Source organism: Heterodontus francisci, chromosome 15 (assembly GCF_036365525.1).
Source record: "Heterodontus francisci isolate sHetFra1 chromosome 15, sHetFra1.hap1, whole genome shotgun sequence".
Classification (NCBI taxonomy): Eukaryota; Metazoa; Chordata; class Chondrichthyes; order Heterodontiformes; family Heterodontidae; genus Heterodontus; species Heterodontus francisci.
The window spans coordinates 97,979,366-97,996,487 of record NC_090385.1 but is presented as its reverse complement, the minus strand read 5'-3'; the positions used below and the strand labels follow the sequence as shown (position 1 = coordinate 97,996,487).

The 17,122-nt window shown below is 44.2% G+C and overlaps 1 protein-coding gene across 3 annotated transcripts in view; it reads right to left on the bottom strand.

Moving 5' to 3' along the window:
• The window catches only part of btk (Bruton agammaglobulinemia tyrosine kinase), a 738,635-nt gene that overhangs the window by 252,882 nt on the left and 468,631 nt on the right, over positions 1–17,122 (bottom strand). For all 3 annotated transcript variants that reach the window (XM_068047893.1, XM_068047894.1, XM_068047895.1), the window contains exons 9-10: positions 16,320–16,374; positions 8,538–8,617 (exon numbers count right to left, since the gene is read on the bottom strand). In XM_068047893.1, coding sequence (XP_067903994.1) covers positions 8,538–8,617; positions 16,320–16,374 — 135 coding nt within the window. The remainder of the gene's footprint in view (positions 1–8,537; positions 8,618–16,319; positions 16,375–17,122) is intronic.

Here is a 17,122-nt window from a genome sequence, read left to right as displayed (position 1 = left end):
GGCCTTCATAGTGAGAGGATTCGAGTACAGGAGCAAGGATGTCTTGCTGTAATTATACAAGGCCTTGGTGAGACCACAGCTGGAGTATTGTGTGTAGTTTTGGTCTCCTTATCTGAGGAAGGATGTTCTTGCTATGGGGGGAGTGCAGCGAAGGTTCACCAGACTGATTCCTGGGATGGCAGGACTGACGAATGAAGAGAGATTGGGTCAATTAGGCTTGTATTTGCTAGAGTTTAGAAGAATGAGAGAGGATCCCATAGAAACCTACAAAATTCTAACAGGACTGGACAGACTAGATGCAGGAAGGATGTTCCCGATGGCGGGGGAGTCCAGGACTGGGGGTCACAGTCTAAGGATAAGGGGTAAGCCATTTACGACTGAGATGAGGAGAGATTTCTTCACCCAGAGAGTGGTGAACCTGTGGAATTCTCTACCACAGAAAGCAGTTGAGGCTAAATCATTAAATATATTCAAGAGTTAGATTTAGTTCTTAGGGCTAAATGGATCAAGGGATATGGGGAGAAAGCGAGAACAGAGTGCTGAGTTTGGAGGATCAGCCATGATCATATTGAATAGTGATGCAGGCTCGAAGGGCCGAATGGCCTACTCCTGCCCCTGTTTTTCTATGTTTCTATGTTTCTTAATGCATGCTAAACAGTGGATGCAGCATGCAATGGACAGAGCCAAGCAATCCCACAACTAACAGATCAGATCTAAGCTCTGCAATCCTGCCACACCAATTGTGAAAGGTGGTGGACAATTAAACAACTAATGGGAAGAGGAGGCTCCATGAACATTCCCAGCCTCCAATGATGGGGGAGCCCAGCATGTCAGTGCAAAAGATAAGGCTGAAGCATTTGCAACCACCTTCAGCCAGAAGTGCCGAGTTGATGATCCATCTCGGCCTCCTCCTGAAGTCCCCAGCATCACAGATGCCAGACTTCAGCCAATTCGATTCACTCCGCGTGATATCAAGAAACGACTAAAGGCACTGGATACTGCAAAAACTATGGGCCCTGACAATATTCCGGCAATGGTACTGAAGACCTGTGCTCCAGAACTTGCCGTGCCCCTAGCCAAGCTGTTCCAGTACAGCTACAACACTGGCATCTACCCTGCAATGTGGAAAATTGTCCAGGTATGTCCTGAACACAAAAAGCAGGGCAAATCCAACCCGGCCAATTACCGCCCCATCAGTCTACTCTCAATCATTAGCAAAGGAGCCCGAGCAAAACTGGAGTCAATGGGAATCGGGGAAAACTCTGCACTGGTTGGAGTCATAACGAGAATAAAGGAAGATGGTTGTGGTTGTTGGTGGACAATCATTTCCGCCCCACACCATCGCTGAAGGAATTCCACAGGGCAATGTCTTAGGCCCAATAATCTTCAGCTGCTTCACAAGAAATAGGAGCAGGAGTACACAATATGGCCCATCGAGCCTGCTCCGCCATTCAAAACGATCCTGGCTGATCATAGCATTCAACTCCACTTTCCCGCCCACTTGCCATACCCCTTGATTCCCTGAGAGACCAAAAATATGTCTATTCCTTAAATGTATTCAACTATGGCGTATCCAAAAACCTCTGGAGTAGAGAATTCCAAAGATTCACAACTTTTGAGTGAAGTAATTTCTCCTCATCGCAGTCCTAAATGATCGACCTCTTATCGCCCGTGTTTTAGATTCCCAACCAGTGGAAACAATCTCTCAGTGTCGACCCTATCCAGCCCCTTTAGAATTGCATATGTTTCAATGAGATCACCTTTCATTCTTCTAAACTTCAGAGAATATAGACACAGTTTACTCAGCCTCTCATCATAGGACAATCCCTCATCCCAGGGCCCAAGCTAGTGAACCTTTGCCGTACTGCCTCCAATGCAAGTATATCCTTTCTTAAATGTGGAGACCAAAACTGCACTCAGTACTCAAGATGTGGTCTCACCAAAACCCTGTACAATTGTAGCAAGACTTCTTTATTCCTGTACTCCAATCTCCTTGTGTGCCAAACTGCATAAGCAGCATGAGATAGACAGAGCTAAGTGATCCCACAACCAACAGATCAGATCTAAGCTCTGCAGTCCTGCCACATCCAGTCGTGAATGGTGGTGGACAATTAAACAACTAACTGGAGGAGGTTGCTGCACAAATATCCCCATCCTAGATGATGGGGGAGCCCAGCATATCAGTGCGAAAGATAAGGCTGAAGCATTTGCAGTAATCTTCAGCCAGAAGTGCCAAGTTGATGATTCCTCTTGGCCTCCTCCTGAAATCCCCAGCATCACAGATACCAGTCTCAGCCAATTCGATTCACTCTGCGTGATGTCGAGAAACGACTGAAGGCACTGGAAAGTGCAAAGGCTATGGGCCCTGACAACATGGTACTGAAAACTTGTGCTCCAGAATTTGCCGTGCTCCTGGCCAAGCTGTTCCAGTACAGCTACAACACTGGCATCTACCCTGTAATGTGGAAAATTGCCCAGGTATGTCCTGTAAACAAATAGCAGGGCAAGCCCAACCCAACCAATTGCCACTCCATCAGTCTACTCTCAATCATCAGTAAAGTGATGGAAGGTGTCATTGACAGTGCTATCAGGCGGCACTTACTTAGCAATAACCTGCTCACTGACGCTCAGTTTGGGTTCCGCCAGGGCCACTCAGCTCCTGACCTCATTACAGCCTTGGTTCAAACATGGACAAAAGACCTGACCTCAAGAGGTGAGGTGAGAGTGACTGCCCTTGACATCAAGGCAGCATTTGACCGAGTATGGCATCAAGGAGCCCTAGCAAAACTGAGGCAAATGGGAATCAGGGGGAAAACCCTCCGCTGGCTGGAGTCATACTTAGCGCAAAGGAAGATGGTTGTGGTTGCTGGAGGTCAATCATCTCAGCTTCAGGACATCACTGCAGGAGTTCCTCAGGGTAGTGTCCTAGGTCCAACCATCTTCAGCTACTTCATCAATGACCTTCCATCAATCATAAAAGCAGAAGGGGGGATGTTCGCTGATGATTGAACAATGTTCAGCACCATTCGTGGCTCCTCAGATACTGAATCAGTCCGTGTAGAAATGCAGCAAGACCTGGACAATATCCAGTCTTGGGCTGATAAGTGGCAAGTAACATTCGCGCCACACAAGTGCCAGCAATGACCATCTCCAACAAGAGAGAATCTAACCATCTCCCCTTGACATTCAATGGCATTACCATCGCTGAATCCCCCACTATCAACATCCTAGGGGCTACCATTAGCCAGAAACTTAACTGGAACAGGTCAGAGGCTAAGACTCCTGCGGCGAGTAACTCATCTCCTGACTCTCCAAAGCCTGTCCACCATCTACAAGGCACAAGTCAGGAGTGTGATGGAATATTCTCCGTTTGCCTGGATGAATTCAGCTCCAACAACACTCAATACCATCACTCCCACCACCACATGGGCTGCAGGAGGTGAAGAATTCTCAAAACAATAGGGATGGGTAATAAATGCTGGCCTTGCCAGCGATGCTCGTGTCCCATAAACAAATAAAAAAAGAGTCAGTAGGAGTGTCATTCGGCACAGAATTCCCAGTCTTTGACCTGTTCTAGTAGCCATGGCATTTGTGTGGCTGGCCCAGTTAAATTTCTGATTAGTGGTGATCCCCAGGATGTTGATAGCAGAGTACTTGGCAACGGTGATGCTATTGAATGCCAAGGGGAGATGGTTAGATTCACTCTTGTTGGAGATGGTCATTGCCTGGCACTTGTGTGGCACAAATGTTGCTTGCAACTTATGAGCCCAAGCCTGAATGTTATCCAGGTCTTGCTGCATGTGAGTTTGGACTGCTTCATCATCCACACAATCATCAGCGAACATCCCTACCTCTGAGATATGATGGAGACAAAGCCGTTGATGTAGCAGATAAAGCTAGTTGGGCCGAGGACACTGTCCTGGAAAAATAAGAAGTGAAGAAATAGGAGCTGAAGTAGGCCATTCACCCCTTTGAGCTGCTCTGCTATTCAATAAGATCATGGCTACCTCAACTCCACCTTCCTGCACTATCCCCTCATCCCTTAATTGCATTTGTATCAAGAAATCTGTTAACCTCTGTCTTAACCATATTCAATGACTAAGCATCTACATCTGAGTTAGAGAATCCAAAGATCCACAACACTTCGAGTGAAGGCATTTCTCCTCATCTCAGTTCTAAATGGTTGACCCCTTATTCTGAGACTCTGGCCCCACACCCCTTTCCCACCCAGGGGAAGCATCCTCCCAGCATTTATCCTATCAAGCCCCTTAAGAATTTTATATGTTTCAATGAAATCATCTTTCATTCTTTTAAACTCCAGGGAATGTCAGCCTCATCTACTCAATCTTGCCTCATCGGGCAATCCCCTCATCCCAGAAATCAGTCTAGTGAAACTTCGTTGCACTCCCTCTAAGGCAAGTAGATCATTCCCTCGGTAAGATCAAAACTGCACAAAGTACTCCAGTTGTGGTCTCACCAAGGCTCTATAAAATTGCACTAAGACCTCTTTACTCTTATAGTCCAACCCCTTTGTAATAAAGGCCAACATACCATTTACTTTCCTAATTTCTTGTATCTGCATGTTAACTTTCTGTGAACCATGTGCAAGGAGACCCAGATCCCACCTAACTTTGTATTAATGGCAAACCTGGATACATTACACTCAGTGCCCTCAACTAAGTCATTGATATAGTTGTAAATAGCTGAGGCCCAAGCACTGATCCTTGTGGTACCCTGCTAGTTACAGCCTGTCAACACAAAAATAGCCCATTTATTTCCACTGTCTGGTTTCTATCTACTAGCCAATCCTCAATCCATGCTAGTACATTACCCACAATCCCAAGAGTTCTAATTTTGTATAAATAACCTCTTCTATGGCACCTTATCGAATGCTTTTTAAAAATCCAAATGCATTGCATCCACTAGTTTCCCCTTAGCCATCCTATTACTTACAATCTCAAAAAACAGCTAACATATTTGTCGAATACAATTCCCTTTGATAAATCCATGTTGACCCGGCTTAATCATATTATGATTTTTTAAGTGCCCATTTACCACGTCCCTAATAATAGATCCTAGATTCTCCCTGTTACTGATATCAGGGTAACTGGTGCATAGTTCCTTGTTTTTTCTCTCCCTCCTCTCTTGGATAGCTGGGTTACATTTGATACCTTCCAATCTGCGGGGACTGTACCAGAATCTAAGGAATTCTGGAAGATCAAATTCCAATGTATCCACCATCTCTGAAGCCACCTCTTTTAAAAGCCTAGGATGTAGTCCATTAGGTCCAGATGATTTGTTGACTTTTAGTCTGATTAATTCTTCCAATACTATTTCTTTATTCGTACTAATTTCTTTAAGTTCCTCATTCTTGCTAGATGCTCGGTTCCACATTATTTCCAAAATGTTTCTTGTGTCTTCTACCATGATGACACATACAAGTATTCATTTAATATCTATGCTATTTTCTTATTTCCCCATTATATTTTTTCCTGTCTCTGCCTCTAAGGGACCCACATTTACTTTCACTAATCTCTTCCTTTTTTCATACTTATAGAAGCTTTTACAATCTATTTATGTCTCTTGCTAGTTTGTTCGCATAATCTCTTTTCTCTTCTTTATCAATATCTTTGTCATCCTTTGGTGATTTCTAAAATCCCGAGGCTTCTCTTTTTTGCAACATTATACGTCTCTTCCTTTAATCTAATACGACCTTTAATTCCTCTTGTTAGCCACTGTTGGACCACTTTTCCAATGGGGCTTTTATTCCTTAAAATATACATTTGCTGTGAATTATGAATTAATTCTTTAAATGTTTGCCATTGTTTATCTACTACCATATCTTTTAATCTAGTTTTCCAATCCACCTAGCCAACTATCCCTCATACCTATGTACTTTGCTCCATTCAGATTTCAGACCCAAGTTTGGACTTAACTAAATTACTCTCAAATGCAATGCAAAATTCTAGCATATTATGATCATTATTCCTCAAAGACTCCTTTACTACAAAGTTATTCAGTAAGCCTTTCTCATTGCACAGTACTATATCTAAAACAGGCTGTTTTTTTAGCTGGTTCCTCGATATACTGATCTCGAAAACATTCCATGAACTCATCCTCTCCACACTGTTGCTGCAAATTTGGTTTGCCCACTCTAAAGATTAAAGTCTCCCATGATTTACCATATTACCCTTATCACTTGCACCTCCAATTTCTTGATTTATACTCTGTCCTACATTACAATTACTGTTATAGGAGGCCTATAAACAAGTCTCACCAATATTTTTTGCCTGTTGCTGTTTCTTAGCTCCACCTAAACTGATTCTACTTCTTGATCTTCTGAGCTAAGATCCTTTCTCTCTATTGTCTTTATCCCATTCTTTATTATCAGAGCTACACCTCCTCCTTTTCCATTTTGCCTGTCTCCTCAAAAAGTTAAGTATCCTGGAATATTTATTTCCCTGGTCGTTTTGCAAACAGACTCTATATTGGCTATTAGATTAAACCTATCTGTGCTATTAATGCATCTAATTTGTTGCAAATGCTTCACACATTTAACCAAAACATTGCTCTGTTCTAGAGTCTTGACATTTTCCTTGCTGCTTTTGAATTTATCCTTTCCTGAATCCTCCCATCAATCCCCCTGCCCTACTTTATTAATTTAAAGTCTTGTCTACTGCCTAGTTATTTGTTTCGTCAGGACTCTAATCCAAGCCCAGTTTAAGTGGAACCCATACCAATGGAACAGCTCCCACTTTCCCCAGTGCCGGGCAGCAGTGACCCAAAAAGTGAAACCTTTGCCTCCCACACCACACCTTCAGCCATGTACAAGACTTCTAATCTGTTTATCACTTTGCTAATTGGCATGTGGCTCAGCTAACAATCCAGAGGCTATTACTTTTGAGGTTCTGCTTTCTTAATTTGGACCCTAGCTCCTCAAACTCTCTCAGCAGAACATTGTTCCTAGTTCTACTTATATTGTTGGTTCCTTTTTGGACCATGACAACTAGATCCTTCCTCTCCCACTCCAAGTTCTTCTCCAGCTATGAGAAGATGTTTTTAATCCTGGCACTGGGCAGGCAACACAACCTTCAGATCTCCCGGTTGCAGCTGCAGAGAACAGTATTTATTCCCCTGACTATACTGTCTCCTATCACTACTACATTCCTTTTCACTCCCCCCACTTGAATGGTTTCCTCCACCATGGTGCCATGGTGAGTTTGCTCATCCACCCTGAAATCCTTGTTCTCATCCACGCAGGTAGCAAGGACCTCATTGTACCTGTTGGACAAGGTCAGAGGCTGAGGGTCCTCCATCACTATATGCTGATTCCCCCTATCTGCCTCACTCAGTCACACCCTCCTGTCCCTGACCATTGGCCATCTTTAATGGTCTCTCTAGTCTAAGGGGTGTGACTGCCTCCTGGAACAAAGTGTCCAGGTAACTCTCCCCCTCCCTGATACCTGGCAAGGTCTGCAGCTCAGACTCCAGCTCAACAATTCTGAGCCGAAGTTCTTTAAACTGCAGACACTGCAGATATGGTTGTTCCAGGATTGCAACGCTCTCCACAAACTCTCACATCTTGTAGTCATGGCACACCACCTGCCCTGCCATGTCTAACCTTATTTATTTATCTATTTGATTAATTAGTTAATTATTTTTGAAATTGAATTAATTATTTTAGTCTAATTAATTAATTGGTTTATTTAAAGTTACTAATTTATTAAAGTAATAGCAAGTTACAGTTTCCTGCTTAGAGACAAAAGAAAAACACTCACCAGCTACTGGAGGTAAAAAGAATAAAAAGCAGCTGCTCTTTCCCCCTCTGCACCGAATTCCCGACTTCAGCACTCTGTTCATGAAGCTCTCTTTCATGACCACTCTGTGCTCCACACTCTCACTGGAACTCAATCCAGCAAAGCCGCGATTTAAAAATTCCCATCCTCATTATCAAATCCCTAGGTGACCTCATTCTCCCCATCTCTATGCATTCCCGTTTCCTTTGCTGTGCCATTGGTGTCCATACCTTCAGCTGCCTTAAATAGATCCAGAGAACCCAGTCTGGGCTTGAAGGGGGTAAATTCAAAACTAATCTTTGGATATTTCAGTGAGTCAGTGGTCAATGTATAGAACAGACAGCTAATGTTGATTCATTCAAATATAAATAACATTTTCACAAATAACACTTTGGATACAGTATATGAGATATTTGAGACATGAAGCAATAAGTGGTGTTCTTGGGAGAAATAGATGACTTTGGACCTATGGTTCCCAAAGCTCTCCACCACTGTGGGTTTTCCTCACTTCACCTCTGGGTTTGTTGCAGACTAATTAATAGAGATTGATTGCTATAATAACTCCATTATCATGGTATCATGGTATTACCAGGATGATAGAAGGTGAACAAGATGGACTTTGGCCTATATTCATCCAGTAACTTCGATGTCTCAATGTATATGGACTGGAGGCTTGCTGGCCAATCTGCTGTCTAAAGTCTGTTATGTTGTTAAACAATTCAATGGCAGAGTTTGACCTACCCTGCTGCTTTGCTGAACACAGACATTGTGTATTTTCCAGCCTGGCTTGAGTTCCTGAGCAGGAATGCACCTTCCTTACCCTATGAAAGAAATAGAGATTACTGCACTGAGAAGCAAGAAAATCCCATAGTCGACCAAATGTCTCAACATCTCAGAGATTCAGATTGAAAATAAAACAACAAAAAGGGAAAAACAGAAAGAAATTTAGTTGAGGGCAAGCTTCCTGGGGTGACTCACTGCTACAGTAAGAGCTTGAAAGCAGAGCTCGAGAGTTTGGGCAATCTAATCCAGCCCAGGCACAGAGAATAAGAGTGAGCTGAGACTCATGGGAACAGCAAGGAGCTCCTTGTTCTCCAGGAGCTATCCAGCTCCTGGAGAACAGTCTCACAGTTCCAACTGCTCCAGTCTGGGACTTCAAATGGAGTGCAGACTGCAAGCTGAGTGTGGAGATTCGAGTTTGGTAAGTATCAAGTTCAGTGAAGGCGGGGAGGAGGTGCTCCACTTTTCTACTTTTTCATACTTTTTTAACCCTCCATTATTTGGTTCCTGCTTTGGGTGCAGTGGAAGGACCTGTTTGGTGAGTACCTGGTAAGCTATTCTACTTATAATAAATAGTCTGTAAAGTTAAAATATGGCAGGGCAGTTCTGCTGAGTGGAACGTACGTCCTGCCGTTTGTGGGATGTCATGGACGCACTATGTGTCCTAGACAAACTCATCTGCAGGAAGTGTCATCGGCTGCAGAAGCTTGAGCTCTGGGTTTCAGAATTCAAGCGGCAGCTGGAGTCACTGTTGTGCATCTGCAAGGCGGAGGGCGACATGGATAGCACTTTTAGGGAGGTGGTCACACCGCAGGTTAGAAGTATGCAGGCAAATAGGGAGTCTAAGAGAACCAGGCAGGTAGTGCACGAGTCCCCTGAGACAATCTCACTTGCTAATCGGTTTTCCATTTTGGATACTGGTGAGGGTGATGGCTCCTCAGAACAGTGTAGTCAGAGCCAAGTTTGTGGTACCACAGGTGGCTCAGATGCACAGGAGGGGAGGAAGAACAGTGGAAGAGCAGTAGTGATGGGGGATTCGTTAGTTAGGGGAACAGACAGGCGTTTCTGCGGCAGTAAATGTGACTCCAGGATGGTGTGTTGCCTCCCTGGTGCCAGGGTCAAGGATGTCACGGCGAGGCTGCAGGACATTCTTCTGGGGGAGGGTGAACAGCCAGAGGTCGTGGTCCACATTGGTCCCAATGACATAGGCAAGAAGGGGAATGAGGTACTAAAAGCAGATTTTAGGGAACTAGGAAGGAGATTAAAAAGCAGGACCTCAAAAGCAGTAATCTCAGGATTACTCCCAGTCCCACGTGCAAGTGAGCATAGGAATAGGAGAATTGAGTGTTTGAACACGTGACTGGAGAACTGGTGTAGGAGGGAGGGCATCAGATTTCTGAGACATTAGGACCGGTTCTGAGGCAGGTGGGACCAGTACAAGATGGACAAATTGCACAGTAGCAGGACTGGGATGAATATCCTCGCAGGGAGATTTGCTAGTGCTGTTGGGAAGAGTTCAAACTAAATCGTCAGGGGGATGGGAACCTGAGAGGGAGCTCAGATTGGAGGGAAGCAAAATTGGTAACTTTTCTGGGGTGTGGGAACCAGGAACAAGTAGTAGAGAGGAATACCAAGATGCACAGAATAGTGGGGAAGCTAGAGTAGGGAATAGTACATTATTAAGTGGAGTCAGAGCAAGGGAGAAAGTAATAAAGTCTGAATCAGGGTTAATGTGCCTGTATGTGAATGCACAGAGTGTGGTTAAACAAGATTGGTGAGGTACAGGCGCAGATTGCCATGCGGAAATATGATGTTGTGGCTGTAACAGAGACCTGGCTGAAAGAGGGGCAGGACTGGGTGTTAAATATTCCTGGATACAAGGTGTTCAGGAAAGATAGAAAAGGGAAAAAAGCGGGAGGGGTGGCGGTATTGATTAAGGAGAGCATTGCAGTACTGGAGAAAAAGGATGTCCCAGAGGGGTTGAAGACAGAATCAATTTGGCTAGAGCTAATGAATCATAAAGGTGCAGTTACATTGCTTGGTGATGTCTATAGGCCACCAACGAGTGGGGAGGATGTAGAGGAACAAATTTTCAAGGAAATTACAGAAAGGTGCAAAAATTATAGGATAGTTATAATGGGGGACTTTAATTATCCAAACACAGACTGGGATAATAGTAGTGTAAAGGGCAGTGAGGGGCAAGAGTTCCTCGAGAGTGTTCAGGAACATTTTCTACAACAGTATGTTGCTAGTCCAACAAGAAAGGAGGCACTGCTAGACCTGGTTCTTGGGAATGAGGTGGGCCAAATGGATCAAGTGTCAATAGGACAGCATTTAGGGGATAGTGATCATTCTATCATATTGAGCCAAGTTCATGGCACCATGGTTGGTTCTGCAGCACAGGAGGGGAGGAAGAAGAGTGGCAGGGCTACAGTGATAGGGGATTCAATCGTAAGGGGAACAGACAGGCGTTTCTGCGGCCACAAAAGAGACTCCAGGATGGTATGTTGTCTCCCTGGTGCTAGGGTCAAGGATGTCTCTGAGCTGCTGAAGGTCATTCTGAGGGGGGAGGGCGAGCAGCCAGTTGTCGTGGTACATATCGGTACCAACGACATAGGTAAAAAAAGGGATGAGGTCCTAAAAGCTGAATATAGGGAGTTAGGACAAAAATTAAAAAGTAGGACCTCAAAGGTAGTAATCTCAGGATTACTACCAGTGCCACATGCTAGCGAGAGCAGAACTAGCAGGATATATCAGATGTATATGTGGCTGGAGAAATGGTGTAGGGGGAGGGATTCAGATTCCTGGGACATTGGGACCAGTTCCTGCGAAGGTGGGACCAGTACAAGCTGGACAGGTTTCAGTCTGGGCAGGACCAGGAGCAATTTCCTCGGGGGTGGTGTGGGGAGGGTGGTGTTTCTTGTGCTGTTGGGGAGGGTTTAAACTAGAATGGCAGGGGGATGGGAATCTGAGCAGGGAGTCAGAGGAGAGGGAAACAAGGACAGAAATGAAAGACAGAAAGATAAGAAGCAAAAGTGGAAGGCAGAGAAAACAAGGGCAAGAAACAAATGGGGCCGCAGTGCAAAATAAAGGTAAAATGAATAGCAATGTTAAAAAGACAAGTCTAAAGGCATTGTGTCATAATGCGCAGAGCATTCACAATAAGGTAGATGAATTAACAGCGCAAATAGATATAAACGGTTATGATATTGTAGCAATTACGGAGACATGGCTGCAGGGTGACCAAGGATGGGAACTGAACATCCAGGGGTATTCAATATTTAGGAAGGACAGGCAAAAAGGGAAAGGAGGTGGAGTAGCGTTGTTAGTAAAGGAAGAAATCAATGCAATAGTGAGTAAGGATATTGACTCGGAAAATCATGATGTGGAATCTGTATGGGTGGAGTTAAGAAACACCAAGGGACAGAAAACATTGGTGGGAGTTGTCTATAGGCCCCCAAACAGTAGTGGAGATGTAAGGGATGGCATTAAACAGGAAATTAGAGATGCATGCAATAAGGGTACAACTGTAATCCTGGGTGAGTTTAATTTACATATAGATGGGTCAAACCAAATTAGCAATAATATTGTGAGGAGGATTTCCTGGAATGTGTACGTGATGGTTTTTTTAGACCAATACGTTGAGGAACCAACTAGCGTACAGGCTATCCTAGACTGGGTATTGTGCAATGAGAAAGGATTAATTAACAATCTTGTTGTGCAGGGTCCCTTGGGGAGGAGCGACCATAACATGATAGAATTCTTCATTAAGATGGCGAGTGAAGTAGTTGAATCCGAAACGAGGGTCCTGAATCTAAATAAAGGAAACTACAAAGTTATGAGGTGTGAGTTGGCTATGGTAGATTGGGAAACTTTACTAAAAGGGTTGACAGTGGATAGGCAATGGATAATATTTAAAGAACGTGTGCATGAATTACAACAATTATTCATTCCTGTCTTGCGCAAAAATAAAACCGGAAAGGTGGCTCGACCGTGGCTTACAAAAGAAATTAGGGATAGTATTAGATCCAAAGAGAAGGCATATAAAATTGCCAGAAAAAACAGCAAGTTTGACGATTGGGAGCAGTTTAGAATTCAGCAAAGGAGGACAAAGAGGTTGATTAAGCGGGGGGAAATAGAGTATGGGAGTAAACTTGCAGGGAACATAAAGACTGACTGTGAAAGCTTCTATAAATATGTGAAGAGAAAAAGATTAGTGAAGACAAATGTAGGTCTCTTGCAGTCAGAAAGGGGGAAATTATAATGGGGAACAAAGAAATGGCAGAACAACTAAACACATACTTTGGTTCTGTATTCACAAAGGAGGATACAAATGCGAGGGAACCAAAGGTCTAATGAGAGGGAGGAACCTATAAAATTCTAACAGGACTAGACAGGCTAGATGCAGGGAGGATGTTCCCAATGGCTGGGGAGTCCAGAACCAGGGGTCACAGTCTCAGGATATGGGGTATGCCATTTAGAACTGAGACGAGGAGAAATTTCTTCACTCAGGGGGTGGTGAACCTGTGGAATTCTCTACCGCAGAAGACAATGGAGGCCAGGTTATTAAATATATTCAAGAAGGAGATAGATATATTTCTTAATGCCAAAGGGATCAAGGGATATGGGGAGAAAGCAGGAACAGGGTACTGAATGAGATGATCAGCCATGATCTTTTTTGAAAGGCAGAGCGGGCCCGAAGGGCCGAATGGCCTACTCCTGCTCCTATTTTCTAAGTTTCTATAAGGTTTAGGCTGACTATGGAAAAGGACAAAGTGCAATCCAGGGCTAACTTCAATAGGGCAAGAATGGAGCTGGGGCGAATAAATTAGAGTCAAAATCTGGCAGGAAAACCGGTAGATGAACAATGTTCTTCAAAGAAGAGATAGTTCAGGTACGTTCCCTCAAAGGGGAAAAGTAGGGCAAACTAATCCAGAGCTCCCTGGATGACAAAAGAGGTAGAGATTAATATAAAGAAGAAAAAGTATGCTTGTGACAGATGCCAGGTAGAAAATACTATTGAGAACCAGGCTAAATATAGAAGGTCCAGAGGGGAAGTGAAAAAGCAAATAAGAGAAGCAAAGAGAGGGCATGAAAAGAGACTGGCAGCTAACATTAAAGAAATCCCAAAGTTTTCTATAGGCATATAAATAGTGAAAGGGTGGTAAAAGGAGGAGTGGGACCGATTAGGGACCAGAAAGGAGATTTACACATGGAGGCAGAAGGCAGAGCTGAGGTATTAAATGAATGCTTTGCATCTGTCTTTACCAAGGAAGAAGATGCAACCCAGGCAATGTTGAAAGAGAAGGTAAGTCAGACACTAGAGGGGTTTAAAATTGATAAAGAAGTATTAGATAGACCGTCTGTACTTAAAGCGGATAAAGCACCAGGGCCGGTTGAGTGGAATCCAAGGATACTGAGGGAAGTGAGGATAGAAATCACAGAGGCACTGGCCATAATTTTTCAGTCTTCCTTAGACTCTGGGGTAGTGCCAGAGGACTGGAGAATTGCAAACATTACACCCTTGTTCAAAAAAGGATGTAAAGATACGCCCAGCGACTACAGGCCAGTCAGTTTAACTTCAGTGGTGGGAAAACTTACAGAAAAAATTATTCGGGACAAAATCAATAGTCACAAGGACAAATGTGAGTTAATTAAGGAAAGCCAGCATGGATTTCTTTTGGGAAAATCATGTTTAACTAACTTGCTGGAATTTTTGAGGAGGTAACAGAGAGGGTTGATGAGGGCAATGCTGTTGATGTGGTGTACATGGACTTTCAACAGGCGTTTGATACAATGCCACACAACAGACTTGTGAACAAACTCGTAGCTCATGGAATAAAAGGGACGGTAGCAACATGGATACGAAATTGGCTGAGTGACCGGAAACAAAGAGTAGTGGTTAATGGATGTTTTTCAGGCTGGAGGAAGGTTTGTAGTGGAGTTCCCCAGGGATCAGTGATGGCACCCTTGCTTTTCCTGATATATATTAATAACCGAGACCTTGGTGTACAGGGAACAATTTCAAAGTTTGTAGATGATACAAAACTGGAAAGCATTGTGTACTGTAAGGAGGATAGTGTAGAACCTCAAAAGGACATAGACAAGTTGATGGAATGAGCAGACAGGTGGCAGATGAAGTTCAATGCAGAGAAATGTGAAGTGATTCATGGAGGAAGAACATGGAGAAACAATACAGAATAAAGGATACAATTCTAAAGGGGGTGCAGGAGCAGAGGGACCTGGGTGCATGTGTGCATAAATCATTGAAGGTGGCAGGACAGCTTGAGAGAGCGGTTAATAAAGCATACAGTATCCTGGGCTTTATTAATAGGGGCATAAAGTACAAGAGCAAGGAAGTTATGTTGAACCTGTATAAGACACTAGTTTGGCCTCAGCTGAAGTACTGCGTCCAATTCTGGGTGCCGCACTTGAGGAATGATGTGAGGGCATTGGAGAGATTACAGAAAAGATTCATGAGAATGATTCCAGGGATGAGGAATTTCAGTTATGAAGATAGATTGGAGAAGTTAGGACTGTTTTCCTTGGAGAAGATTGAGAGGTGGTTTGATCGAGGTATTCAAAATCATGAGGGGTCTGGACAGAGTAGATAGAAAGAAAATGTTCCCACTCATGAAAGGATCGAGAACGAGAGGGCACAGATTTAAAGTATTCGGTAAGAGAAGCAAAAGTGATATGAGGAAAACTTATTCACACAGCGAGAGGTTAAGGTCTGGAATGCATTGCCTGAGAACGTGGTGGAGGCAGGTTCAACTGAAGCATTCAAAAGGGAATTAGACAGTTCTGTGAAAAGGAAGAATGTACAGGGTTATGGGGAGAAGGCAGGGGAATGGAACTGAGGGAATTGTTCTTTCAGAGAGCCAGTGCGGACATGATGGGCCAAATGGCCTCCTTCTGCACTGTAACGATTCTGTGATTCTGTGACTTCATGCTACCAATTCCAAACAGTGAATGCCATATAGCAGTGCAGAATTCAATTTACTACATTGCACATTGGCTGTCAAACACATGCAAAGGTCACATGACTGCAGGTAACAGGAAACTATATTATTGAGGGCTCTTCAGGACTTGGAGTCAAGGGACGTTTTTTGAGTGGTAAGGCGTGAGCTGTACCTTGTTTCTAAACAGTGTTGTATCTGTGCTGGGAGTGTTTGATGGGGACAGTGTAGAGGGAGCTTTACTCTGTATCTAACCCCATGCTGTACCTGCCCTGGGAGTGTTTGATGGGGACAGTGTCGAGGGAGCTTTACTCTGTATCTAACCCCATGCTGTACCTGTCCTGGGAGTGTTTGATGGGGACAGTGTCGAGGGAGCTTTACTCTGTATCTAACCCCATGCTGTACCTGTCCTGGGAGTGTTTGATGGGACAGTGTAGAGGGAACTTTACTCTGTATCTAACCCATGCTGTATCTGCCTTGGGAGTGTTTGATGGGACAGTGGGAAGAAACATACCCTCTATTTTTTTTTGTAATTCAGAGCTGTTTCATTTAAGTGCATGGGCCCTTTAATTTTTTTCTGTGGCTGTGCATGCAGAGTAATTTTTAAGGACCGACTTGTGCACAGCCTGCACTGTAGCATTCGGGTTGCTGCATGGCAGTGCATGGTAGGGGGAACATTGGCGGGCTGCATTCATCTCCCAACCACTGACCTCAGTCTTGCAAAATAACAATGCTGAATTTTGAAGTTGCATTTTGGAGGTGAAATGTGAAATACAATCATTACCTCCTGTTTCAGAAGCTCCTCTGCTTTGCTCCTTGTGATTTCTTTGTTGTACCAACTGTGTGAAGACAAAACAAAGGGAACAGTGATGACATCTGGTCATATGCAAACCTGTTGTGTGCTTAATTGAATTTGTTCCCTATTGATTCTCTGGGGGTATCAAGTGTGTTGGAAACAAATGCAGCGTAATCCTTCAGTGCATGTCTTGGGGCAATCCTCAGGGTTTACTCTTGGTGCTTAAACCGCATCAGCTGTCGCTCAGAGGTAACACTGTTGCCTCTGAGTGAGAAGGTACAAGCCCTACTCCAGAACCTTGAGCACAAAATCCATGCTGACCCTGAAGAGCAGTGCTGAGGGAGCACTGCACAGTTTGAGGGTCAGTGCCGAGGGAGCGCTGCACAGTTTGAGGGTCAGTACCGAGGGAGAGCTGCATTGTTGGAGGGACAGTATTGAGGGAGCGCTGCACTGTCGAAGGGGCAGTACTGAGGGAGTGCTGCACTGTCGAAGGGGCAGTACTGAGGGAGCGCTGCACTGTCGAAGGGGCAGTACTGAGGGAGCGCTGCACTGTCAGAGGAGCAGTACTGAGGGAGTGCTGCACTGTCAGAGGAGCAGTACTGAGGGAGTTCTGGACTGTTGGAAGGGCAATACAGTGGGAGCGTGCACTGTCGGAGAGTCAGTACTGGCTGAACGCTGGACTGTTTCAACCCGACAGTTTATAGTTTGAATTGACCAATGTAGTTTTGAAGATTTCCTTTGTGTCTTTGCTTCAAACCAGCAACCAGTCAATCAGTAGCATTTTCTCACTC